The sequence below is a fragment of the Myodes glareolus genome, chromosome 11 (assembly GCF_982192425.1).
Source record: "Myodes glareolus chromosome 11, mMyoGla1.1, whole genome shotgun sequence".
NCBI lineage: Eukaryota > Metazoa > Chordata > Mammalia > Rodentia > Cricetidae > Myodes > Myodes glareolus.
In genome coordinates this window covers 23855965-23882877 of record NC_142036.1, presented here as the reverse complement: position 1 = coordinate 23882877, position 26913 = coordinate 23855965, and the positions used below count along the sequence as shown (strand labels likewise).

The following is a 26913-nucleotide window of genomic DNA, read 5'->3' as shown; positions in this document are numbered from 1 at the left end:
CTGACTGGTGTAGCCCTGGTCCTACACCAGCCTTTTCTGCCGGGGCTCAGCTTCCCCAGTGGGACCTGTAGATCCATTCCTTCAAAAACCAAAAGGCTTCATTTAAAAGCAGAAACAGGAACTGGAGAGATGGTTCAGTAGTTGAGAGCACCTGGTTTGATTTCCAGCATCCATATCAGAAGGCTTAGAGCTGTCTATAATCCGACACCAGGGCACCTGACACCCATGGGTTCCATGGGAAGCTACACACATGATGCACATAAACTCATACAGCTTTACACACATAAATAAATAAATAAATCTTTAAGAAATCAAAGCAGAAACCTTTATTGGGACATGACCCACCCAACAGGGACTTAAGGCACCAGTCCCATTCATACGGGAAGCAGCTGCAGGGAGCACACTGCACATCTGGGAGACTTGAAATTGGAGAGGAAAAAGCAGCCTTGGTGGCAGCAGCAGATGTACCCCCAACAAAAGAGCAAGGTGGGAGCTGAGAATGTAGCTCAGGTAGATAGAGAGCTTGGCTACCATGCACAAAGTCCTGGTGTTGGATCCATCATTGCAAAATAAATAAGTAGCAGGGAGGGAGGAGAACAAAGGAAGAGCAATATCAAGTCGTGTTGGTGTGGCTCTGAGCAAAACCCGAAGCCATTACCGGGGTTCCCGTTTGCTCAGTCTCCTGCTCCTACCACTAGGGCGAGCATTCTCATGCTCATGCATTGTAACTGGGGCTAGACTTCCAAAAGGCTGTTTGTGATACTGTGTGTCATCTCTAAGGCAGGCACCCTGGCTGGGTTTGGTGGCGCAATGAAGTCCAGAGTGGTCCCCAAGCACTAACTCATCATCACTGGCCCACAAGGCCAGGCCTCAGGCCAGATTTAATATTCGGGAGTTGGAACACAATTAGCAGCTTCCCCTGTACCTTTGAGGCTAAGCATCCCCAGGAGAGAGGATGCAAGGTTCCCTCTGGACTTGATCCAGTGAAACATCACGGGATGCAACCAAACACAAAATCAGAACCAACCCCACAGGGATTTGTCCTGTGTGCTCAGGCAAGTGCCTTCCCCTTCCAACCTTTATCTCATCATGACCTTAAGGGTATAGACGAGATGCTGCTTAGCCCCCCAGAGCCCAAGAGGCTTTTCCCCTTCTTGCAGACCCTAGAATCTACTAATGAATACCAGGGATGCCAGAAGCAGCAAGGCCATCAGGAGCCCAAGGCCCAGAAGAGAAAGCCAGAGCCTGAGTCATCGCTCCTCTACTGGTCCAGCTGCTTACTTTCTGAAAGGCCAGACACCACCCTTGACCTTGCAGAAGACCCTCAGAGACAGAGGCTAGGCTAGGTGCGGGCTTTCAGCAAGGGGGTTGATTGACCTGACCTGGGAGGCAGTTTCACTGTCATGCACAGAAAACATTGAAAAATTGGTGCAACTCCCATGAAAGCAGCATGTGCTGGGTCTCAGCTTCTGGGTCTCAAAGCCCTTTGACTAAGGGCGATGACAGCGCCGAGCCTCAGCACTCACGTGCAAACAGGACACCTGCTCCCACCTTCTCTCACAGGAACATGATGACCAGGGCTCCTATGCTCTCCCTGCCATCTCTCCAGGTCTGAATTGCTTTCCTGACTATTTCTACTTCTGTAGCAAACAAGGCGTGAGAAGGAGGATCTGAAAATGTGCAAGACAAGCCCAGGTATCAAGAGGACTCGTAGGCATGGACCCACCACCAGTGATGGAGTTCTGGTTTCCATGGTGATTGAACTAGAAGAAGAAACCAACTGGCTCTCTCCTGGTCCATGAAGGACATACCCTCAGGACTCTTTGAAAGCCCAACAAAGGGGGCTCTGCATATCCTGTCCATGGCCCCTGCTCAGTCCTTCTACTGCCAGGAGCAAGACTGAGACCCTCAGGCCTGGAGAGTCTGAAGGGAGGAACGTCACAGGGCAGAAAAGGAGTACGCAACGTTTATTGTACACAACGAAGCACTCAGACTGAGGGTTGCCCGCCCCCCCAGTCTGAAAGCTCAGAGCCCAGTGAGGGACTTACAGCCAGACCAGGTAATTCCAGGCAGGTGAGCTCATTCCCAGCTGAAGGCCAGGATTCCTGCCCAGGCCACCTTTCCCAGACCAGCTCTGCCCTGGCCCCAGGTCAAAGGTCTCTGGCAATGCTGAATGGCAGAACAGGCAGGTCTGTGAGTCATTCACAGTTTGAAACTGGAGGTTCCTCGCCTACTCCACACATGGATTCTCACTTTGGACAAAGCTCTAGTACAGAGACCCAAGAGCACACTCTGCAGCCTTGTTCTGAACCTAGGTGCGTCTGGATGCCAGCCACCTGAGCTGTCTCGGAAACAGTCTGAAGGCCACATCTCCTTGCTGGCTGGTTACTGTGTGTTTTCGTATTTCAAGTATCTGATCAGCCTGCCTGGGAGCGGCAGTGTGTCCAGCAGTTTTATCCGGTGTTTTCCTATGGCCTTCCGAACCTGCAGCCGGCAGAGGTGAGCCAGAGGTCTCGGAGGTTCTGGAAAGAGGAGAAAATGGATGGGAGATGCACACTTGTCATTTAAACTGAGCAACGGGTGTCGCCTGTGAGTTCAGCCAATGATGAGGTTAAATCCAAGAGGGGTGGGTACTTGCTGCTGGGAACTTCAGTACCCAAAGTTGGGACTAGCAATGTGCCTTTCTACCTTCAACCTGCAGGGATCTGCACAGACCAAAGTGGTCAAGGTAAACACCACACCCACTTCCCAGGCTACCCGCCCTGCCGGGGATGTCCTTGGGACTCGCGCTTACAACACCATCTTTAGGTTCTTCTCTTCACACACAACTTGGATCCCCAAGCAGCCTCAACAGTTGGTCAGAATTTGACCTCTCAGGCATCCCCTGAGGAACTTATGTGGGGCTCCTGCTGTTACTGAGAAGCCAGATGAAGCGGGCAGAATGAGAGCAGAACGAGGGGATTCCCTGCAGGCTGTAGACTCCCACTTGGTTGTTCCCGGGCACCCCTGGAGTACCTTATGGTCTGGTGTTTGCTCGGTTGCGAGGTGGGGATGAAGAAAGGCAGAAGGGTGCATCTGGTAATCGGGTAATTTATTTGGGCACAGGGAAGTAGCTTGTCAACTAAAGCAAGTCATTCATTTATGCATGATCCATCCATCCGTTCAACACACACATGCCGGGCCAGAGATGAAGCAGTGCCTTCTGGAGGATACGGAGACGGTTCTGCACCTCTGAGAGGGGTCCGAATCAACGCTCTTCATGAGGGACGGAAGCCAAGGCATTCCCAGTAGGGGAGATGGCAAGTGCCTGCCTCGCCCAATGGCAAGACCACAAGACAATATGGGATTTCTGACAAATACCTCGTGTCCCCGCCACTTCTGACGTTAGGGCCTGAGCCTCCCTCAAGGAAGGTAGGACCTTTTCTGTGGAGAGGGAAGCAGGTAGCCCAAGACCCAGAGAGTCTGGGGGGCCGGGCTAGCCAGCTTTCTCCATAACACAATGATGTCGACCTCAGAACACCTAGTACAGGAGTGGGTGGAGAGCGAGCTGGAGAGAAGTGGCTTTAAAGTAACCAAGGCAGGCCTCAGAACTGTGGACCACCTGTTCCCAAGTGCTCGCTACAGTTCTCTGCCCCGGGGCCGAGTCTAGTTGTGAGAGCCGGCCCCTTTCTAAGGCCTGCATCTGGGTGTGGATCACTCCATCCTCTGGTGGTCAGGGACCATGGTGGCAGCAGCCAGTGACTTGGTTAGTGAAGGATTACGACATTCTCTATAGCAGTGGCAGAGTAGGTGGTAGATAGATGATCCCTGACCCCTGCTGCTGCTACCCACTAACTTGTCAAAGGCATCAACTGAGAGTTGTTCACCCAGATGTGTGCCCAGGGAAGATCCTATAGTAGTTAGGGCACAAGGGAACCGGAGGGATCAAGGAGGAATTGGGCACATCAGAATTGGGCGCTAAGGATGGGGGCAGCCTTGGCGGCACGGCGATAGCCTACCACAGACCAGTCCCTGTGTTACCTGCCTGAGAGAAAAGTGATCAGGGTCTAGCCTCCTGGGCCCAAGCTAGCCAGACATCGTCATCTGAGTGCTAGAAGGGTTAGGGCCATGAGCCTGCCTTCTTTCTCTGTTCAGGGGTAAGAGACCAATCTCACAGCCACCCTGTGTCCCTACAAAGGCTGCTTCAGGTGACCAGCAGAGCATCAACTCTGGTGTGCCCGAAATCTACTGGGAATGCAGGCTCCAGATCTGCACAAAGGAGCTGCCCATCAGATGAGAACTGGGTGCTGGGCAGTAGATCCACAGCTCCCTCGGGGTACCAGAATTATTTCAAACAGTCTGAAGTAGCGAGTAACGTTATCAGGCCAGGGCTGGCATCTACCTAGCTATGTGACTTTGGCCCAGATAATATGATCTCTCTGAGGCTGGATGCCTTTATCTATCACCCCAGGAGCCACCAGCACATTGAGTGGACACTGCAGAGCAGGGCCGGGCACAGCCTGTACCTGCATGGGTCACACCGCCTGAAGTCTGAGTGCCTGTGGGACAGAGGCTAAGCTGGCAGCAGCAGTCACAGCCCTACCTGCTTTCTCCTTGATGACGGCCCAGTCCTCAAAGCTGTCAATGTGCTCCTTCAGCCGGGAGCACAGCTGCACATTCCCTACGTAGTCAAGAAGGACGTCGATGATGGGTCCTGCCCAGCGACTCACTTCCGGGGCCGACAGGAACTCGCAGAACTGAAAAAGGAACACAGCACTCTTAGGTGATGCCAGAGAGGTGGTGGGGCCGCTGTCTAAGATCTGACCAGGTGCCGTCTACGAACTCCTCCTCTCAGTGTGGTCCTCTTAGCACGGGCATCTGTCACCTGGCATGCAAGACAGAGGAGTCGGGCTTGTCCCCTCACTTCCCTGAGTTTCAACTTCCTTGCCCATAAATAGTGCATATGACATTCATTCCAAGGCAGGTTTTTTTTTCAAGAATATAAACTATTTTGTATATTTTAAATGTTATCTTTATTTTTACTTATTATTATTTTGGACTGAGAATAAACTACTGCATCATTCAGTGCTCTCTGACAGATCAAATCCCTGGCCCTCTTTTATACTTTATTTTTCAAAAGTTATTTTATTCTTCTAATTATCTGCATACATGTGTGTAAACATATGCATGTGAGCGTGCATGCCCCCACAGGGCAGGGGATTCCCTTGGAGTTGGAGTTACAGGTGGTTGTGAGCCACCCATGGTGGGTGCTCAGAACCCAACTCCAGTCCTCCTCAAGAGCGTTCCAATACATTGCTGAGCCATCTCTCTAGGTTCTGTTTTGCTTTTTTTTTTGAGATATGCTAATAACACTAAGTTGTTAAAGATGACCTTTAAGTTACTCTGTAGCTAGGGCTAGCCTCAGACCTGCAATCCTCTTGCCTCTGGGGTTACAGACAGACCTACATCACCTGGTGTGAGCCATGGAGTCTGTCCCTGATGAAGATGCTCGCCACAGGTTCATTCTCCACCTGCCGTAACCACTAGCCCAGCCTGCTTCGGAAGTACGGTTATCAACCTGCTCTCCCTTCCCTGACACCCGCCTGTCCCTGCCCCCCCCCCCCATGCACCTGCACCACACTGGGTGCCTTGTCGTCCACTGGATGGAAGGTGCCGAGTCGTTGGGGAGGCGGGTGCGGCCCGTTGCCATACATGCAGGAGAAACAGGACTCGCCATCACAGCCAAGGTCCATGAGGAACTTGAGCAACGACAGGCACTTTATAGCAAACATGATGGTGGCGGGGAAGGTGGTGGGGTGCGTGGCGATGTAGGCGTCGATGTTGGCGCCGTGGTCCAACAGCAGCTGCATGGTGCGCAGGCAGCCGTGGCGAATGGCCACGAGCAGGGGGCTGATGATGTCGCAGTTGGGGTCGGCACCCGCCAGCAGCAGCAGCTCGGTGGCGTACACGTTGTTGTTGACCACGGCGAAGTAGAGAGCAGAACTCCGGCGGTCCTCGTAGAGGCGCGAGCGCTCGGGCGCCAGAGGCGCGTTCACGTCGAAGCGCGCGGCCAGCAGCACCTCCAGCACAGCATCGTGGTTGCGCTCGGCCGCCAGGTGCAGCGGGCTAATGCCGCTGCGGCGCACTCGCGTGCGGCTGGTCACGGGCAGCAGCATCTGCACAATCCTGTGGGGACAGCCGAGCACACGCGGGTAAGGAGACGGCACGCGTGTGCATGGCCGGGCCAGCAGAGGGCGCCGAGGGGCCAGCCATGCTCAGTCGGCCTGTTCTCCTAGTCACAAAGTCAAAAAAGGGTGAAGTTGGCTGGTGAGTTTTAGAAAAACCTCAACCAGATGGTCTACGGTTTCAAGCACCACTCGTGAACTCCAGCCTAAATAAAGGATGCTTGTGGATGGCTTGGAGGTTAAGAGCTCTGGATGATCTTCCAGAGGACCCAGTTCAATTTCCAGCACCCACGGGGCAGTTCACAACCGTTTGTAACTCCAGTTCCAGAGGACCTGAAGCACTCTTCTGATGACCACTGGCACCATTTGTACACATGGTACATGAACATACATGCAAACAAAACACCGATCCACTAATAATAAAGACTGTGGCTCCCAGGAATCTGGAGAAAGTGGCAGGAAGCCCCCGCACACCCACTGAAAGCCTACTACTATCTACAGGAGTAGTAGATAGAGTTGGGTGCTGAAATCTGGTACCAGACCCTGCTCTGTATGGGAAGGAAACACTGCGAATCTGGTTTGATCGTTATGAGAGCCCATAAAGCATGTCTTGTTGCCCCCACTCCACAGATGCGAACAATTGAGGCTTCGAGCAGTTAAGGAGCTTACTAGGAGGGGCATTTTGGGAGTGAATTGTCTTTCTTCCCTCTCCTGCTACACTGGTATCTGATGGAACCTCTGGACATGGTGAGGGGAGGCATGGAGCCAGAGAGCGAGAAAAGTCTCAACCACTCTATCCCCGTGTCCTTCATTCTCCTCTCCTACAAGATGAAGTTTTTCTCCTTTGCCCACTTTCCACAGGGAGAGCTCAGCCAGCCACCGCCAAGGCTGGAGCTCCCACCGTCCTGGCTCCCGGCCGCTGGATGGGGCACTGATCTCAACTTCCTACTAAACTTCATAGTTCTCCTAGGAGACCTTTGAGATTGTGTTCCTAAGAGTCTTTGACTTCCAGAGGAGGAAACCCAGAGAAGGTGCGGAATTCCCAAGGACACACAGCCAGGAAGTGAGACCACCAAGATTTGAATTTGGATTGTCCGATCCTTTCGGCTACACTCTTAACTACTCTCCTTCTTCTGGTGTAGCAATCAGGGTGACAGCTGATAGGTCACGGGGTTTTACAATTCTCACAGCGCATTAACTGGCCTGGTCCAGTTTACCCTCACTGTAGCCCTATGGGGTATCCAGAGCAAGCTTTGTCTATCTTTTTTTTAACAGACACGGCCCAGAAAACCAGTGACAAACCAGAGGTCATAGGATAAATAGCTCTAAGGCTTTGACCCAAGACCCCTCATCTCAGCTCTTGACCCCAGGACCCCTCATCTTGGCTCTTGTCCCCTGGATCCCTGCCACCTTCTAGAACAAGGGCTTACACTGTTGATTTCAGTCCCTGACTCATCCAAGCTGACAGGTGACCTCACAGCCTCCCTGTGGGGCTCTAATGAGGTGGCCATGTTGGGGAAGGGGGAGGGAAAGGCAGGTGTCACCAGGCCAGTTCCCATGTCTCTTGCATCCTGGCACTACCCTTGCCTCTGACTTCCTGGAACTGGGATGCCAGCGACCTCCTGCTGGGCTCTCCAAGGGCAGTATTGTTATCATCAGTGATGCTGAGTTTGGCTAAGATCTGCCTCAAAAACCTCAAAAGGAAATTCACACACTCAGGGGAGCTAATTGCCTCCTAATTTCTATTTGTGCAGGCTCCAGGGGCTTGACCTCCTCTTCAGAGGTGCTGGTCAAAGGCAGGGCTGGGGCCTCTGGACCACCGCCATGACCAACAAATGCAGGGTAACAGCCGTGACGCGCCCAAGCACGGGAAAGAACAGGGACAGGGGCGGGCTGGGCGGCTGGCCCTTGGGCTGGGATCTCTGCAGGCCCCAGCTGGTCTCCAGTGATTCCCTGCTCAGGCCAGGAAAAGGGGCAGGAATGTGGGAACTTGACAATATCTGTCCTGAGTCCCAGAAGCATCCAGTCAGCAACTCAGTGAGTCACCGGGTCACTGGTTACTTTTCTAGGACCGCAGCACTGAAGAAGGCTGCTGTGCTGGGCTGGGCTGGCCAGCTCCTAAAGAGAAAAGGACGGTGCTGCCATTTCATAGAGGGTGGGAATGGAGACCCCGGATGGCAGAAGGGAAGCAAATGGGTCTGGATAAAGACAGGCAACAAGCCAGGGCAGAGTGGAGGCGCTGGTGGATACCCAGGGCCAGGACTTTCCGTGGTGCCCCACCTCTTTTTAATTAGTTAATTAAGTTTTTGGTCTCTTGTGAGCCAGGCTGGCCTCAAACTCACACATAACCATGAATGGCCGTGAACTTCTGACCCTCCTGCCTCTACCTCCCAAGTGCTGACATTTGCAGGAGGGTGCCACTCGGCCTGCTCCCACTTCTAACCATGGAGGGCACCCATGTGGACAACCCATGAAGCAGATGACTCTCCCCTACCAGGTCATTTTGTGGGGTGGAGAGCAGGAAGTAAGCAGGTGACTCCAAGAAATAGGCTGGATTTGCTGACTTCTACCAGAAAGTCAAACAGACTCAGCCCAGGGTTGTTTTCGGGAGGCCCCAGCAGCATCTGGGAAGACGTCACGGGCAGCTCTGCGGTCTCTGGCTTGGGACCTCAGTCCAGGCCCCCTTAGTATTAAAAACCCCTCTCGTTGCCCTAGAGCTGGGGTCCCAGTAAAGACACTAACTACTCCAGCATGTGTGTGTGTGTGTGTGTGTGTGTGTGTGTGTGTGTGTGTGTGTGTGTATAGTCTTGCCGTGAGTGCTGACCTGAGTGGCTGATGGCTTGCTTTAGCCCCGCCCAGGAGCAGTGAGGAGATGAGATGTTCAAGTTAGCTGTCATTGAGGGAAAGGGTGTTGTGGTCCAGTTCAGACAACAAGGAAGCACCAGGCTCAGAACCAGCTGAACCCGCTTCACGCTGGGTCATCTCAGGCAGGGCACTAACCTCTCTCAACCACACCTAGGTTAGACCAAATCATGACACAATGACAATGACACCTACAGCTACCCTTCACTGAGGTCCTGATGCTGGACACACTTCACCTCCTCTAAGTCTGAATGAATACGCCACCGAGCACTGACAGGGTCGGTGCCAGGCATCCAATCTTCACAGCCGCTCCTATGATTCAAACATGACCTCACGAGTTGAGCATTCTCGTCTTCTTTATTCTTCAAACACCCTAGCAAGGTGGGATTTGTACCCACACTGCAAAGCACGACCTCACCATCTTTTTCACCAAGCCTGCTTTGGAGGCTAAGGAAATACCTCACACCTTAGTCTGAGCAGCACACAGTAGGCATGCAGTTGGGATGCAGTTGGAGGTCAGTGTCCAGATCATGGACACTGCTGCACATGCCTGGCTGCTCCAAGCCAGAGGAGACCTTAGTCAAAGGGTCATGGTGGCCTGACCCTTGTCAGCATTCACCCTATCACATGAGAACTAACCACCGCAGCTACCAACACACTGAGCCATGTTGCCAATCCTGGCATGTGTGCAACACATATCACACATACGCAAAAAGAAGAATATTTAACGATGGTGGGTCAGATGTGAAAGCCAAAATACAAGCCCATGTCTTCTATTGGCCACAAGAGAGGTGCCAAGCTTCTGGAACTCACTCAGGCACCATGTAGAAACCCTGGCACCCCGCCCCAGGTTCGCCCAATGCCGTAAACTGGCCTAAGATGGGCCCTGGATCTCGGCTGCGTAGCTGAGGTCAGGAACCCCTGCTTTCAGGGCCCTTGGTCTCATTCTTGTCCTGCTCACCAGGCCTTTGGAAGTCTACCCATGCTGCTGGTCTTCCGCTCATAAAGTCTCTGTAAAAAACTGGGCAAACTGAAATTGGGCAACAGAAAATGTGCCCTCAGTGACTAAGGGGTGGGGATCCTAGGCTCCTCTTTCAGCCATGCCCCAGGACCCCTCACCCTATGTGCTGAAGAACAGGCACATCTGGCTAATGGCCGCAGGTCCAGGCGCTGCACTCCCGGCCCTGGTTAGGCAGTGTTTTGGCAGGTGGCTGAATGCCTATGGAATGTCACATCAAATCCCTGCTCAGCCCGTGGGAGGCTGTGGGGAGGGCCTCTAATGCCACATGCCCAGAGTGTGAGCAAAGAGCCGTGGCCCAGCCAGGTGGCAGAGGCTGCCGGGGATCCAACTTTAACCCCTCACTGGACAGCCCTTGGGAAACTGGTTGTGTGTGCAGATGGTTTACAGGGAAGCCTGAAGTTCCAAGGGACAGTATAGGCGCCTGGGGTTTTTGCTTCTTTTGTTGAGGATGTCCCTCTCCGCCTATATACCTTCCGCCCTACTGACAATGCCAAATATAATCTGTTCTCTTTCTTCTGGCAGTCTGAGTAGTTAGAGCATTTCCCAGTTTGACATCCCAGGTACATGCCAGGGGTTTTCTAAGGACGTAAATCATCTTTTCACTATGCCACTGTGATTAATGTTTCTTTTGAAAACCATTAAAAGAAAAAAAAGATGTATTTTAAAAACTGTCTTTTAAAAAGTAATGAAAATTGTCTAAATGGAAAGAAACTTGCCAGGGTCCACAGTTGGGAACCACTTGACCACTAGGGAAGTGTCTGACCTCTGGGGCTTTAGTGTGAGGCCTGGGGACTGGCCCACTGAGGCACAAGGCTCTTAGCTACCTGAGTACCAGTTTCTTGTCTATAAAAGGAGCCATCATGGCAGACCTGTATCTCACAGCTCGGCCATGAGGCTACACTTTGGAAATGATCCAAGTGTCCTCAGGTAGCATCCCACCTACCAAGCCTTCTTCCCCACCCATGTGTGAGTGGGGAATTATTAGCAATGGTCCCTTGGTTGAGTGGGGTGTTGGAGGTTCTAGAGAGAAGCTTACTCCATGGTGTGTAAACTGCCACCATGGTCAGTTTCATGCTACCAAAGAGGGGAGTGAGCATGTTGTCAGGACGGTGCCGGCAATGGCCTTGCGTTCTGCTTCGGTGTTTATTAGTGCCTTTCTATTGGGGCCACCAATGATGGGGTGTGCGTGTGTGTGTGTGTGTGTGTGTGTGTGTGTGAGAGAGAGAGAGAGAGAGAGAGAGAGAGAGAGAGAGAGAGAGACTGAGTGTGCACACCTTCCCTCCTGTAGATTGTTTCTAGAGATGTTGAGCTTCTCCCACCTGAACATGAAGTGCAAAGAGAAGCCCAGGGATTGGTCCCTCTGCATTGCTGTAGGCAACCCCGGCCGCTTGCTAGGATGCCCTGCAAGCTATTTCTGCATCCTCCCACCCCAACGACAACAACAAACAAGTCATGAGGTCAGCTTCCTCTCTGCTCCCTAAGTAGGATTAGCTGGGTCATTTGGAGCAGGTAAATTCCTGCCACCTACAAGCCGTGTGACTTTAGACCAGTCATCAACCTCTATTGATCTTAGCCTTCTCATCTTAACAAAAAGAGGTCACCATGGCCTCCACCTCAGCAAGCTCTTGGGAGGATGAACTGGCCATGTAAGCAGTGGTAGGACCACACACGCAAGCTTGTGCTCTTGTTAGCATGGTGGTTGTCACATGGGGTCAATGCGTCCCTCCACAAGGAGAGTGTCCTTCACACTGACAGCCTCTGACCTTCCTGCCCTGAGGACAGACTCAAGCAGGTGCCCTGCCCCACCCTGCCTTCACTGGGCATCCCTAGAGAACTGTGCTATGTATGGCGATGGCAGTACCCGGACTGACCTGTAGTTGCCCTTCTTGGAGGCGATATGCAGGGGAAGCAGGCCGTCCTTGTTGGCTTTGTTGGCGTCAGCGCCCTGCGAGAGAAGGAACTCCACCACGTCTTCATGTTCGTTCTTGCAGGCCTCGTAGAGGGCTGATGCGCTGTCACTGGCCTGCGTGTTGATGTCTGCTCCTGGAGAGGAAGAAGCAGAGCAGTGAGTGACCAGTGATTCCGCCATAATTCAGTGCCACTGTGGTGAGCACCTCTGAGCTAACCGCTGTGTGCTGCACCGTGCCTATACTGTCTAAATCCACAAGGAACCCTGGCAGGTCCAAGTTAAGCTAAGTTCTTTATCACAGAGCAATACCTATGCTGTTTCTCTGAATTTACATAGAACTCATTCACAGATCAGGACGCAGGGCCTGAAAGAATCCAGGGTAAACCTCTCATAGGTGTGAAGCCAAACCTGAACCCACATGGTCGGAGCGTAGAGACCAGGCCTTGAGCTCTCACTGCGGAAGGCCCTAGACTGTGCCTTCACCACGGCCTCAGCTCCAGCTAAGCACAAAACTCCCAAAGGAAACCCCATTGGCTTTGTTAGTAGAATTTGGGTTTGATGGATAGTTGGCTGGTTGATCAGTCTGAGGTATCATCTCATGTAAGCTGGCCTTGAATTCCGTAAGTTGTCAAGGATGATGTTGAACTTTTGATCCTCCTGTCTCTAACTCTACAATGCTGGGGTTACAGGCACATACCAGAACATTAGCGTGTACAGCGTTAGAGACTGGCCATGGGCTCATACAGGCTAGGCAAGCACTCTACCAAGGGAGCCATGTCCCCGCATCCTGGGTTTGTGCTGTTTTCCAGGAGAAACAAGGGAGAAATGGCTTCCTTGCTCCTCGTAAGCTTCACGGAGCAACTGGAGATATGGCTCAGTGGCAAAGATTATGTACTGTTAATAGAAGGGAAACTGGGTTCAGTTCCTAGCACCCACATAGTAGCCACAACTATCTGTAACTCCAGCTCCAGTGGATACAACTCCCTCTTCTGGTCTCTGTGGGTACTTACACTCATATATACATCATACTACACACACAAACACATACACACACACACACACACACACACACACACACACATGCATACCCTTTAAAATATAGTAAAAGTAAATTTTAAAAAAGCAAGGAATCGCTGAGCCACGCTGGCAGGAGGGGGACTAACGCCTGATGGCAGCCTGCCTTCATCTTGGTCTTCTACATCTTCTGCCTCCCGTGGGGTGTGAAAGAGAACCAGCATGCACATGATTTCCCTGCAGAGAGAAGTAGGCCTCATGCTGCAGAAGCAGACGAGCTGACATGGCTTGTGAAGGTTGAGATCAAAGCCTTGTACCAACCACAGCTCCTCTCACAGAGCCCTGTGCTCGCCTCAGCCTCTCTGATCACTTCATTTTCACCAGCAGTGGAAATCTCTCTGACCTTGAGAGAAGGGTACAAGACTCGGCAGTCCATTGGGACCGTTCAAGTTTTGTTTCATAATTCCCAAGCTCTGGGGTCCCAGGTGGCTTTTAAAAGCCTCAGTTTACCCTTTGTTGACCAGGAATCATGGTCCTACCCTCTCATGGTTACTATGAGATGTAAATGAGATAATAGAATCACAGTACCAGGCTCACAAGCCGCTCAATCGATGCCAACTGTCTGGACAGAGCTCAGGACAGAGACTGGCCCTGCCCTTCCCTCAGAGGGGGAGTCCAGGGGTACCTTCAACAAGCCTCTGGGCCTTGGGGTCAGGCTCCCCAGTAGGCCTAGGCTTGCCAGCAGAGCAGCCTGCTCAAACAAGGAAAATATTTGTGTAGGAACCGACTTTCGACCCCATGAAGGGACCAGCCCCTGCCTCAGAGTCGGCAGGGGATAAGACAGCTGCCTGGGGAGAGGAGCCCCTCTCACCCCCTGTGCCCTTGCATGGCCTGCTGGCATGGGCTCCAGAGCTCCGCCTTGGCCTCTGTACTCTCAGAGTGTTCACCGCAGATTTATCCCTGACTACAAGCCTCATCCTGTCCTGACATACACTATGGATGTGACCTCTTGTCCCAACAAAGGCCCGGGGTCGATCTTCTAGGCAGGCTGTGTGCGGACACAAGTCGGGATTCAGGCTCTCCTAATGAGCAGTCACTTAGCCTCTCAAGCCTCAGTATCCCCATGTGGAGCTAGGACAATGCCCAGTTCACATTCCACCCATTAGAGGTCCATTGGCAGGAGGTCTGACATGCAGAAGGTCCTCACCAATTTCTCGCAGCTCAGCTCCAAGGCCTGCAGAGTCTCAACCTCTTCAGTGTTCAAAAGGGACCTTCCTTCCATTGGGAGTGAAAAGAAATCCAGGGATGTTTGGGGCAGTTGTCAAAATACAAGCCGTGGTCTTGAGGTTTTTGCTACCGAAACATCACGGTACAAGCAGTACTATTTTAATTTCTCCAGTTAAGGTTTTTTTTTTTTTTTTTAAATGGGAAATTAGGGTAGAGACCTGGGTTCAGACCCCTTGTCTGTCACTAACTTACTGTGCGACCTTGGACAAATCCCATTCCCACCCTGACCTCTAGTTTTAATCACGTGCAAAGCAAGGATGTGATCTCCATCTGAGGTCTTCTGGCCCCACAGTGTGACGTGGCAAAAAGGAATAGTGGTTGGGGCATCAAGAGTCCAAGAATCTAGATATTTTTACAGCTAATTCTGTAGATAAGTCACTTCCTCTTTCCAGGCCTCAGATTCCTCTTTTGTGAAAGGAGGACGTGTGTTCTGGACCAGAGATGCTTGTGTGTCTGCAGATGCTTGTGCAGTCTGTTAACTGCAAGCACGCTAACAGCACCTCTGCTGAGCCTAAACACAGCCTCAGCCTGCTCAGCACAGCTCTGCAAGGCCCTGGCTCAAGAGAACACCCCCAAGATGACCCCAACACAGCTTTCCTTCCCAGTTGACCTCTGAGGTCCTTGCCAGCTGTATCCCGTGACCACTCACCATGTTTGGCCAGGAACCTCAGGGCCTCCAGCTGCCCACTCTGGGCAGCCACAAACAAGGGAGTGATGCTGTAGACATTCTTGGCCTCCACCTTGGCCCCACCGCTCACCAGAATCTCCATGGCCTCCAGGTCATTGCGGGAGACAGACTCATGCAACGCTGTCCAGCCCCGGTTGCAGCGGTGGTTGGTGTCTGCATTGTATTGCACCAATATCCTCACTGCCTCTGCATTCTTACGCTCACAGGCTGGACCAGGCAGAAGACAGACAGTCAGTGTGGCCCTGAAGATTTGGCAGGCGGCTGGGTTAATCCTCCCAACTGCCCTTGAAGAATGCAATGTCAGTACCTACATCGATAAATAAGCAAGGTGAAACAGAGAGTGGCTGACGCAGGGTCACACCGAGAGTAAATGTCAGAAGTGGGATTCAAACCCAGAGAGTCATGTCCAGAGACTCTGTCCCCTAGAATATTCTAGAGTACCCATAATTAAAAGGATAACCATCATCCTTTTCAAAGGTATATCAGACACTAGGCCTAAAAGAATCCAGACAACAAAAATGCTCATTTAACTTGGGTTAACTCCATCTTTCTCATCCTCCTCAAACCTCTAATTCAGCTTCTTCTGTCAAAAGACCCTGAAGGTGACCTGGGAGCTATAGAAGGAATTGAAGTCGCCAAGGCGTATGAGCGCTAGAAGCCTGGGGACAGTATGCAGGGAGAGCATCTGTCTATGGTGTTTCAAGGAGGTTCAGCGCCTCACCTCAAAAGCCCTGGTGACCTCCCTGTAAACCACATGGCCGAGCCTTTCTGGAGGAGGCTGGCGGATGGACCACAGGAGGCAACACACAGGACACAGGAGCCCGGGGCTTTGGTACATGACAGAGCCAAGCTACTGGCTAGTACTAAGCCTACTTCCTAAGACTCTCTTTGGGACAGCTGAGGTCCCAGGTAACAGTTAAGGGTCCCTTGAGGACCCTCCCATGTCAGGTTCAGGTGCCTACTCTCTGGTCCTCACTGCCTACAGAATATTATGTGTAACAGATGCCAAACCCACAGGAGATCTGCCTTATGTATAAAATGAGACACCAGCAACATTTGCTGGGTGTGGAGATGAATATGGAGGCTTAAGGAAAGTGCCTTGCCCACCACACATGCGCTCAATAGGTGCCAGCTAATTATGACGGATTATCGAGCCATTGACACTGGGTCTAGCTAGAGCAGCTAGTGCACACCTTTGGGGTGGTCCTGAGTCAGCTGGGAGGCTTGTTTTGCTTACATAAACATAACGGAGGGTGCATCCCCTTTCCTTTCTTCTGGCCTTTGCCCATGCTGCTCCACAAGCTTGGCCAGCTGGTAAATCCCTTCCTGCTGGGGTTCAGGTCAGGCATCCCTCCAAGAGGCACCCACTCCACACATTCCCACCCCACCCCTTGCCAAGCTCTATGTCTTGTGCTCTGAGTATGTGCTCACACTTGGTGTAGCCCACAGACATATACCACAGCTTTCCATGGCAAGGTGTCGGTATCCCTCAGCATGCTGACCCCCAGGACACATGGGAAATATTGGTTGACCCCATGTGCAAGTGTATGATCAGATTAACATGCCCCCATGCATCTTGGAGGGGTAGTAGCCTCTGGAAAGTGGACCCCTCATTCATGGGAGCAAGCTGCCCACTGCCCGCCTGGCTTCTGGACTCCCTGGTCCGTGAGAACCTAGGGACTTACCTTTGTAGAGTGGCGTCTCCCTGGACTTGTTAGAAATGTCGGGCTCTGCCCCCGCCTGGAGCAGCATCAGGAGGCAGTCCAGGTGTTCCCTGCATGTGGCCAGATACAGTGCTGTCTCCTCCTGCAGTGTGCGCTGGTCAATGGCCCCCGGGTAGGCTGGGGAAGAGCAGAAGATCTGTGAAGGGGGGCAGCCACACTCCCCGCACACGTTCTGGCTTCCTCACAGTTCTGAGCAAGGGTGTGGAGCTGCTGCTTCTGCAATCTATCAAGCCCAGGTGGCCTTCGTCTTGCCTCAGATGGTCCTGCTTGGGGTCCTAGCTGTAGAAATGCATCGAAATACCACCTCCTCTGGGAAGTCTTCCCAGGTTGAGCCCCTGGCTCCGAAGTGTCTATTTTTTCCTTTGCTCTCTTAGCCACTGATAGCATGCCCATATCTCATGTAACTTTTTCTCTTAGCGTGACTGGCAGGAGTGAGGACCATTCAGTGGCCAAGGCAATACCTGCCTGTTAGTACTATTAATTCTAATCTTTCCTAACAGGAATATGGGATTTGGAGATGAGGTAGGACTTGCACAGGGTCCCACAGTTGGTGGGGACAGCCTTGGTAGTACACAAGCACAGTTGTGGTTCTTTCCACATCAAATCATCCCCTGGAACATTCTGGAACAAGCTGACAGAGACTGTCCCAGAATTCAGTTCTTCCCTCTTTATTTTCTAAGAATTAGATTTTCCTGTCTGAAAGTCATGGAGAGACGCAGCAGAGACAGCGGTAGGGGCAGGGGCCTGTCCACCCCGCACCGAGAGAGAGCCCCTATCCCTGCTGGCCCTTCAGAGATGGCCCACACCTTTCTGCAGGATCTTCAGGCAGCCCAGCTGGCCGTAGTAGGCCGCCTCATGCAGCGGCAGCCAGCCCTCCTTGTTGGGCTCTGCCAGATTCTTCCCGTCCTGGATCATGACCTTCAAGGCTTCTTCATCCCCTTCCTTGATGGCCTTCAGCACGGGATCCATAGCCCTGTGGGAGCAAGCGGCAGACGTAGGCAGAGGCTGGGTCAGGCGTCCTGTTTCCTAAGGGTAGGAGCCAGTGCCTGCCCTGAAGTCCCTCATTCTTGGGTATTGGTCTATTCTGGGACCAATGCGTCTGCCCTCCAGCTCAGCGGATCTAAGAGAAGTGGGGTGGGTCCTCTGCAGCTCTGTGGCTTTCTGTGGCTGAAGCTAATGTCACACCCAGACTATTCCTACCAAGAGGACTCAGTATAGACAGAGGCTGACAGCTGTGGACGCGTCGGCAGTAACCAGGGGCCTTTCCCAAAGATGGACCTCTGCTTGGTACCAAGCACAGCTACCTACAGGGCTGAATGACTGCAAGAGCTCCCAGAGGCATGAACCTGCCAAGGCGCCTCCCTTCACCGTCACCGCAGCCTTCCTATCTCCTCGTCGAATCCATTATCCCTACTCCCAGCTGCTGTGAAATGACAGTACTTGAAGGATTAATAAATTAGAAGCCTCCACAGTTTAAACCTTCTAAATGTCAAAAGATTTCAAGGCTAGAGAGCGGGGCAGCTTTGTTTGGCTCACTGAAGGCAATGTGTCCATTTATTTACTAGTTCATCTATCTGTTTGCTGGAATCTCTTCCCTTACCAAGTCAGTAGGGACCATGACTATTTAGGATCCTGGGATCAGGGGCAATGATGGCTTCGAGGAGCATCTCCAGGACCAGCACCCAAACCCTCCCGGCTGCTTCCTCCAGCATGCAACACTTCCTCCTGCCACTCAGCCTCCGGGTTATTAATAGCAGATGGGTAAAGACAGAGACTCAAGGACAAAGGACTAACTAGCCAGCTAGTTCCTCAAGGTCCATTAACACCATCACAGCCACCTGCTGGGGTTCCACTCAGGAGCAACCGGATCGAGCCCATCAGTCCCAGGGAGGGCCCCATGGGGTATGTGGCCACTGCTGAAATGGAAGGGAGTGGGCTGGCTGGTCCTGTGACCTTCGTCAGGGAGGTTACCACTATGTAATGCTTGCTCTCTGACCCACCAGCTGGAGTGCGTCTCTCGAGCTGGGGTCCGCAGACCCTGGGGCCCTCAGTGTCACACACTGACAGCTTCCCCATGAGCTCAGACAAAGTCCCCACCCAAAAGGGGGGAGGTTGTCAGGCATGTTAAATTACCTAGGACTAGCTGAACAGGGCCTTGGAAGACCACGTAGTCCTTCCCAACCCTGTCTTGCAGAAAAGGGAGACTGGGGGCAGCCTTCCTTGGTGGGACATGCAGGAGTGGGCAGGCCCTCCTGGGGGGACACACAGGAGTGGGCAGGCCCTCCTTGAGGGGACACGCAGGGGCAGCCAGGCCCTCCTGGGGGGGAACACGCAGGGGTGGGCAGGCCCTCCTGGGGGGAACACGCAGGGGTGGGCAGGCCCTCCTGGGGGGAACACGCAGGGGTGGGCAGGCTCTCCTGGGGGGACACACAGGGGCGGACAGGCCCTCCTTGAGGGGACACGCAGGGGCAGCCAGGCCCTCCTGGGGGGGAACACGCAGGGATGGGCAGGCCCTCCTGGGGGGAACACGCAGGGGTGGGCAGGCCCTCCTGGGGGTATATGCAGGGCAGGCAGGCCCTCCTTGGGGGAATATGCAGGGGTGGGCGGGCACACTTTGAGGGGACATGCAAGTAGTTGTACTGAGATTAGAACTGGGGCTTTCTTTTGTGTCAACCCCAAAGCCCCAAGGATAATGTGGTGCCTGCAGGGTTTAGAGAGGCCAGGAATGAGAACTGGCCAGCTGACTCCTCTTCTCTGCCACACAGAAAAGGGATCCCACCAAGGGAACCTTTTTTGCTTTTAACTGCCACCCTGGAGTTCAGAACAAGGGGTCAAGCACTACCTCCTAACTATACCATAAGCTCAGTGCCCCAGGCAGAACCCTCTCCTTTTGGCTCTGATTAGTCCTGGCCTTTGGCATCTGGCACTAAATAAAGTATTGTGGGTGGGGATTTAGATGTGCACAGATGAGCCCCTGGAGGTGGCCTTGGGGAGATACAAGACAGGGATAAAGAGAAGTGGAAGCCAACCCCTAGTTCTTTCCCCTGGTCCTTTGCCCTTGCTCGGGCCCCAGATCCAGAGTTCCATGGAGCTCCACCAGCAGCAGGCCACAATCTCTGGAGATAGCTTAGGGGTCAGTCCCGAGCATAGCCTGAATGCCACTCCTAGCGGGCATCAGTCCCATGTCCAGCTCAGCGAGAGCACTGGACTCTAGGGGACACAGCGAGAAGGGGATCTAGGGCTACAAATCCACCCCTCTCCCTGCTGCCCCCATTGGGGGTGTGAGCTGGATGGGGCCAGGTGTGGGGTGGGGGGGGTCACTTACGCCATCTGGGAGGTCTTGAACAGGCTGCTGCTGTACTTCTGCATGACCCCTTGGAACAAGCCCAGGGGTGCGTGCGGCGGTGCGCTCTCGGGAGGCGAGGACCTGGAGGGCACAGAACTGGAGTGAAAGAGAGAAAAGTACTCTGCATAGGAGAAGCGGGTCATGCTGGAGGCAGGAAGGAGGATGGAGCGCGAGCCCGGGAGAAAGAGTCTGAGTGACAGACAGACACAGGGCTCTGAACCAAAGCAGATGGCCGGGTCCTCTCTGTGTGCTGGACACAGCTGCTGTGTCTCTGGATTATTTTTGGCCCTTGGAGGAAGCCCTTAGAGATTTAAATGACCATATAAGACAACAATGAGGTTAACCTCACCCCGCCCCCACCGCCCCCCTCCTCAGCCAACCACAAGGGAGCAGATATGAAGCAAGGTGACATTCTTCACTGGGGAGGATGTGAGAAGTGGTCGGTGGCAGTGGCAGGAGTCAGGCTGAAAGGCCACGGGGGGGGGGCTCAGTGGGGATGGACAAGAGATTCCTGGGCAAGCAAGGGAACAGCAGAGCCAGTCTGAGAAGCCAAGGCACGTAGCCCTCTCCCTCACCTTGATGGCTTCTCATAAGAGTACAGTGTGCCCATAGTCATCTTGGGACACAACAGTCTGGAAGGTAACTCCAAAGGGTGTGTACGGAAGGTCAGACAGGGTTTCAAATCCGTGTGCTACTTGCTGTGTGACCTGGAGACAGGTTCATTTTCTCTGTGTCTTTGTCCTCCCATGTATAGTGGGAGGAGAGCATTCCTGTCTCAAGAGCCTGTGTGAAATGCTTAGCTGGTTCATTCTAGAGCACAGTGACCCTCAAAGGCTCATGTGTTATAGGCTAGTCCCCAGTACAGTAGTATTCAGTGCTGTGGCTTGGGGAAGGGATTGGATCAAGAGGGTTTTGTTCTCATCCTTGGATTTTGATCCACTGACTGGTTCAAAATTGGATGGTGTGATAGGGAGCTTTAATTGTCAGCTTGGCACAGTCTGGAATCACGTAGGAAGAGAATCTCAATGAGACTGCCTAAATCGGGTTGACCTCTGGGCATGTCTGTGGGCCTTGTCTTATTTAAGTCAAATTGATGTGTGAAGACCCAGTCCACGGTGGGTGGCACCATTCCCTAGGCAAGAGCCCCTGAACTGTAGGGGAGCAGTGAAGTCAAGGTGAGCACAGGCAAGCACACATATGCATCCATTTCTCTCTGCTCTTCACCATGGCTGTGATGGGACCAGACATCTCAGGCTTCCCCATGGTGGTGGGCTAGAACCTGGGGGTGGAAGCTGGAGTGAACCCTCTTTCTCCTACTCCTAAGTTGTCTTTGTCAGAATATTTGTATCACAGCAACAAAAATGAAATGAGGGCTGGTGGCTTCATGGGGAAGCGGTGGAACTATAGGACCTGAGATCCAGCTGGCAGGAGTGGGTCCTTAGCCCTGTCTTAGGGAGGGTTTCTATTGCTGTGGCGAAACTCCCATGACTGAAAAGCAAGTTGGGGAGGAAAGGGTTGATTTGGCTTACACTTCTAGATCATAGTCCATCATTGGAGGAAGTCAGGACAGGAGCTTTAACAGGGCAGGAACCTGGCGGCAGGAGCTGATGCAGAAGCCATGGAGGAGAGCTGCTTACTGGCTTGCTCCTCACAGTTTGCTCAACTGCTTTCTTATAGAACCATGACCACCAGCCCAGGGATGGCACCACCCACCGTGGGCTGGGTCCTCCCCCATTAATCTCTAGTTGAGAAAACGCCTCACAGCTGGATCTCAAGGAGACATTTCCTCAACTGAGGCTCCTTCCTCTCTCATGACTCTAGCTGTGTCAATCAGCCACACACAAAGCAGCCAGCACAGCTCTTTTCTCTCTCTTTCATTGCTTCCTGGCTACTGTAAGGCAAGCAACCTTCTAACCCATGTGTTTCCACCACCATGATATCCTGCTGCACCTCAGACCTGTAACAGGGGGCTGCTGGCCATGGGTGAAGCCTCTGAAACTGTGGGTCTCAGTAAATTCTTTCTCCTTTAATCCGTTTCTCTCAAGCTTTAGTCCCCAAGGTCACCTGGCACAGACACAGAGGGGACTTGAGTCAATGCTTCCTTATTTTCACTATACTGAACCTCAGTCCCCTTGACCGGAAGGGCTGGCAGAGATGTGGCAGCCATTCCACTTTGGTCTACTCTGATGCTTCAGGGGCAGCAGGCTTAGCCCCTTTTCATCTTCTAGCAAGTCAGCCTTGGTACCAACCTACCTTGCTGCCTGGACATAGGCTGGAGACTATCTGTAGGATTTAAGGATCCTGACCTTATAAGCTGGGGAACAGCCTCCGACTCTATGGCTCCCTCAGCAAAGCCAGGCTGTGGTGAAGAGGAGGTGGCCAGGAGAAAGAAGTGGAGAGGAGGCTTGGTTCAGATCAGGCTGGAGGCCTGGCCACCTTCGTCTTCCTTGCTTGCATTTTCTTTCTCCAGTCCCAACTCATCACACCCTTCTACACAATCTCTAAGTTGTGCAAGACACCTGATACATTCATTTAACAATTTCCATTCTGTACTTATTAAGGTGGGTGTTAATATTGCTGTCTTTTACAGATGAGCAAGCTGAGAGTGGGAACTGCCCAGGATCCCACACAGCAGGTGAGCACAGCCAAGGGCCAGACAGTGCCGAAGACCCCTCCATCCTGCAGATCCTGGCTTCTTCTTGCCTCCTAACCCTGCCTTCAGCTCCAGGACCTCCACACTGGTTTTGTGCCTTTGAATGTGTACAGATTCTTCCTGGACTTTGTGCCTGTTTCTTTACTTGCAAAGAGGGGTCAGGACAGATCTTGGGGTTCATTGCTGCCTTTGTGGTTTAAGAAGTTCAGTTTGATATAGATCCAAGAACCCCCAGCCCCGATAAGGATGTGCACAGCCTATCTCACTTGACCTGTTTGCACAGGCCCCATGTTCCCCCCTCTCTCTTCCCAGCCCTAGGAAGGCAGCTTTGACCAGGCTACCTCTGTAGTCAGCAAGTCTGAGCTCTCCAAGAGACCCTGAAATTCCCGGTCCATGTGGCCTCTAGATATTGTCCAAATGTGTTAGCAAGGTGATGCGCAGTAGAAAACACTGCCACATTCACCTAAAATGAGGACCCATCCATGTGACGTGGTAACAGGAAGAAGGGTAGCTGAGATGAGGAACCAATGCTGATGCGGTGCAGTGACATGGCAGGGTCACAAGTCTCCACCGTGCAGGACAAATCTCACAGAGTACCCTCCTGATACCTCCCATGGCAGCAAGGGTGTGCCCTTCCCATTCTGCCTGATGAAGAAACAGACACAATAGATTCAGCAATGTGCCAGCCCTCACTCTGTCCCAAACCTGATGGCAGGGACTGGGCTTGTGGATCACTGAGTCATGTATTATTATGGATCCTTAAATGCTCAGAGGCCACATGTGCATGACAAGGCCACACACCCACAGAGCTGCAGGGAGGGGTTGAGGGCAAGGCAGGAGAACTTGTTCTAGGAGCCCTGAAATTAGGGTCAGCAGTGTGACTGCTCACAGTGCCCAAGCTCCGAGTCTCGGGCTAGATGGGAAGCCAAGTGACTTTTGTGCTTTCAAAGCAAAGTAGAAAGCCACACTTCCCCTCTGCTGGCTGCGTGAGGGGAATTCCCAGCAGAACCAACCACTGGGTTGAGTCATCTGGGTTGAGAGGAACATGCTTCCGTGGGATGTGGCTATAGGTTATGAACTAGAAGAGGTCCAGGTAGGGCCTAGCTGAACCGCAACCCCCACCCCCACCCTGCTGAAACACAGCAAGCATCACCGCTGTGCCTACCTTTCTGGGTTCCTATGCACCTTTAGGCCTTGCCTTCTTCAGGCTGCAAGCTTAGGGAGGTCATGACCAGATGCCAGGATGTGCACAGGCTGTGTACAGTGGTTGCGGTAGCTTGATTGGAATCGTCTGCAGCTAAGCACCCCATCACAAGCAAGTCCATCTATGCACCCCATTCTAAGCAAGCTCATCATCTATGCACCCCATCCCAAGCAATTCCAGGTTTGTGTTTCCTTCCCTGGTCTCATCTGAGAAGAACAACCTTCAATAAAACGCAGGCATTTGAAGGCTTTGAAGACCAGCTCCAGTTGCCCACTGCTGGTCCATCCCTAGTAACCTCAGGTTCTCTACACCAGGGATATATGGACCCATTTCCCCATTGGACGGGGAGCTGGGTATGCCTCTTGGGAACTCTTGGGGGCCATGCTTGGCAAATGACCTTCCTGACTGTTCTACTTTATCCATTCACCTGACAGTGGGGAGAGAGCTCTAAAAAGAGACCTTATGTTTGCTTGGCTGTTCCCCTATAGCCATCTTTTCTAGGACCCCAGACTCCATTTTGAAGACAATGACAAATTACATTGCCAAAGTATGCTCTTGGTTTTGAAGTGTGTATTTGCCTAAAAATATTCATTAGATACCTGCCCATAACAAAGGCCCTGAGACACAGTGATCAATGTCCCCTTGTCCCTAAGAAGTCATCATAGGAACGCATGACATGAAAGCTGGCCTGTGAAGCTGAGGCGGCCACGAGATTGGGGCCCCAGGGACTCACCTAGGGAATAGCCGGAAGTGAATGCAAGCCACAGGGTGTGGGGACGGCTCGAACCTGCCACATCGTGTTTGCCTTTTGCAAGAAGACTACACGAGGGCTGGAGTGTGCCGCAGAGTGTTTGCCTAGCAAAGGCCTGGGTTCCATCCCCACACCCAAAGAAAAAGAAAGATGATGAAAAAGTATCCCGCAAGATGAGAAGGATGGTAATAAGTGGTCAGGGCAGGACTCACTGAGCTGGGGATATCCAACCTGAAGTCGTGAATGACACAGAAAACCCTTGATCCTCCAGATCCACCTCTTTCCAGTTCCTCTATTTTGTCCTTCTATTCACCCATCCCTATGTTTATAAGTGACCATTTGGTACCTGGTCACGACTAGGGCTTCCGAGAGCAGATGAGGGGTTTGAGAGCCCCTAGAACTTCACAGGCTGCTCACAGAAGCAGGGACACAAGGTTTCCAGGTAACATCCAGGGCCATCCATGCAGGAACCCCCAGGGCAGACAGTAAGTACCTGCAGCCTGCTTCACCTGCAAGGGGTTAGGGCAGGACTCACTGAGAATGGAGAGAGAGCTAACCTGAGAACCAAAGGATGAGAAGGAGTCCCTGGAGCCTGTGTGGTGTCCTGGATCTATTGGATGTATTGGAACATCCCAAGAGAAATGAGCAGGGCTCGTAGGTCCTGCACTCCCTCTAACTTCTAGCCCTGTTCATGAGTCTGCAGGAGCCCTAGACCTCTGTGGCTGTGGGAGTGATGTCGTGAGGCTGAAGCCCACCTCCGAGGTGGGAGGCAAGAGAGCGGAAGGAGCATGGCTCTGCAGAACCAGCAGTGCCTACCGACTGCCCGGCCCCGCTGTGCACCTGCCTTGTTGATTGTGAAAAGACAGAGACACGGTGCAGCTCTAAGTGTGCATGTCTGTACACCAGCGCTGGGGGTGTGTCGGGGGTGGGGTGAGGTGTTGCTGGTGGGAGCCTGTACCTTGTGGATGGTCAAGGTGCTGTCATGGGACAGATCCAGATGAAGGCTGCCTGACCTTGGACAAGCAGTTTCACTTCAGGTGGGCCCCATAAGGCTGGACAGATATAAATGTCCCAGAGTGTTTCTACTTCCTTATCTCACAGAAGGGAGCAGTTCCAGAGCTCAAGGTTGTGAGTTCTAAGGACATTGCCCCCCACCAGGAGGGCCTCCTGAGTTAGGGAGGATGCTGCAGGCCCCCAGAGATGTGTGGTGCCTATAGCAGTCCCATCTACGTCTCTGTCTGGTCCTCTCCTGAGAAAGAGGAACCTGTGTGTGACTTCAGCTAAACCAGCCAAAACAGGAAGTGCATGAGCCAGGTCCTTCACAGGGTTTCTGAGGCCCCAATGGGATGTGGTCAGGGTCAACTTAGAAGCCTGAAGGCCTTATCCTCCTCCCCACGGCCCAAGAAGCCTGCCTGACATCCTTGTGGAAGGGACTCTCAGAATACGGTGCCCTGGCCTTGGCACAGACAGTTAGAAACAGGTAAAATAGCACTAGCAAGGAGCAATGTGCCCTGATGTAAACACTGACAGCTGTCACCCAGGGAGGGACAGGGTGGCACTCCTCATCTTCCACGAATGCGTCTTATCTTCCGTGGCTCACATTAGCGAGATCTGTACGTTAAAGTTGTTAGAAGAGGGAGAAGAACTGCTGAGAGAGTCGGGGGGCTTTCCCAAGGTCAAGGCCTCATAGGGGCCACTGGTTGCTGGAGACACAGATCTGAGGCCCGTGGCTCACAGTCAGATAGACACCACCTGCTACAGCAGTTACTGCCCCCATGTGCCTGACCTCTAACACACACAACCTTGGCTGGGGGTGGGTGGGGCAGCAAAAGCACCTCCACTATTTATACCATTTCTTTCCTCAAAGCACTTGAAGAGTAAGTGCCAAGTACCTTTCCGGCTGTCCCCGCAAAGACAGTGTCCCCTAGATCAGTACTGGCAGCCACTGGACCCACGTAACTAATGAGCCCTCGGAACGTGGATGGTGTGAATGTGAAGTACACATGATATTAAGAACTTGACAAGAGATAGTTAAGCCTTATGTATTGTGTGTGTGTGTGTACGTGTGGGCACGTGTGTGCCGAGGTACCCATGTGGAGGTCAGAGAACAACTTGTTGTTTTTTGTATTTTCACCAGGTGGGTACCAGGGATCAAGCTCAGGTCACCAGACTTGGAAGACTGTGCCCACGGAGCCATCTCACCAGCCATTCAGGTAAAATGTCTATATTGGTGATGACAAGAAATGAAGATGCATAGTGGGGTCGGGACCTGTCCCTGGCATTTGAACTG

At 52.7% G+C, this 26913-nt stretch overlaps 1 protein-coding gene and 1 long non-coding RNA gene across 3 annotated transcripts in view; one reads left to right on the top strand and one right to left on the bottom strand.

Moving 5' to 3' along the window:
- Positions 1 to 1950: 1950 nt before the first annotated feature.
- Positions 1951 to 26913, bottom strand: part of Asb2 (ankyrin repeat and SOCS box containing 2) — a 37748-nt gene continuing 12785 nt past the window's right edge. For both annotated transcript variants that reach the window (XM_087911557.1, XM_087911558.1), the window contains exons 3-10: positions 19995 to 20096; positions 17476 to 17642; positions 16631 to 16786; positions 14907 to 15152; positions 11919 to 12090; positions 5610 to 6165; positions 4583 to 4736; positions 1951 to 2522 (exon numbers count right to left, since the gene is read on the bottom strand). In XM_087911557.1, coding sequence (XP_087767683.1) covers positions 2386 to 2522; positions 4583 to 4736; positions 5610 to 6165; positions 11919 to 12090; positions 14907 to 15152; positions 16631 to 16786; positions 17476 to 17642; positions 19995 to 20096 — 1690 coding nt within the window. In that variant the 3' untranslated portion in view covers positions 1951 to 2385. The remainder of the gene's footprint in view (positions 2523 to 4582; positions 4737 to 5609; positions 6166 to 11918; positions 12091 to 14906; positions 15153 to 16630; positions 16787 to 17475; positions 17643 to 19994; positions 20097 to 26913) is intronic.
- On the top strand, positions 18457 to 22791 carry LOC148120461 (uncharacterized). Its single transcript, XR_015739209.1, has 2 exons — positions 18457 to 18571; positions 22606 to 22791. It is a non-coding gene; the product is annotated as an uncharacterized LOC148120461 (long non-coding RNA).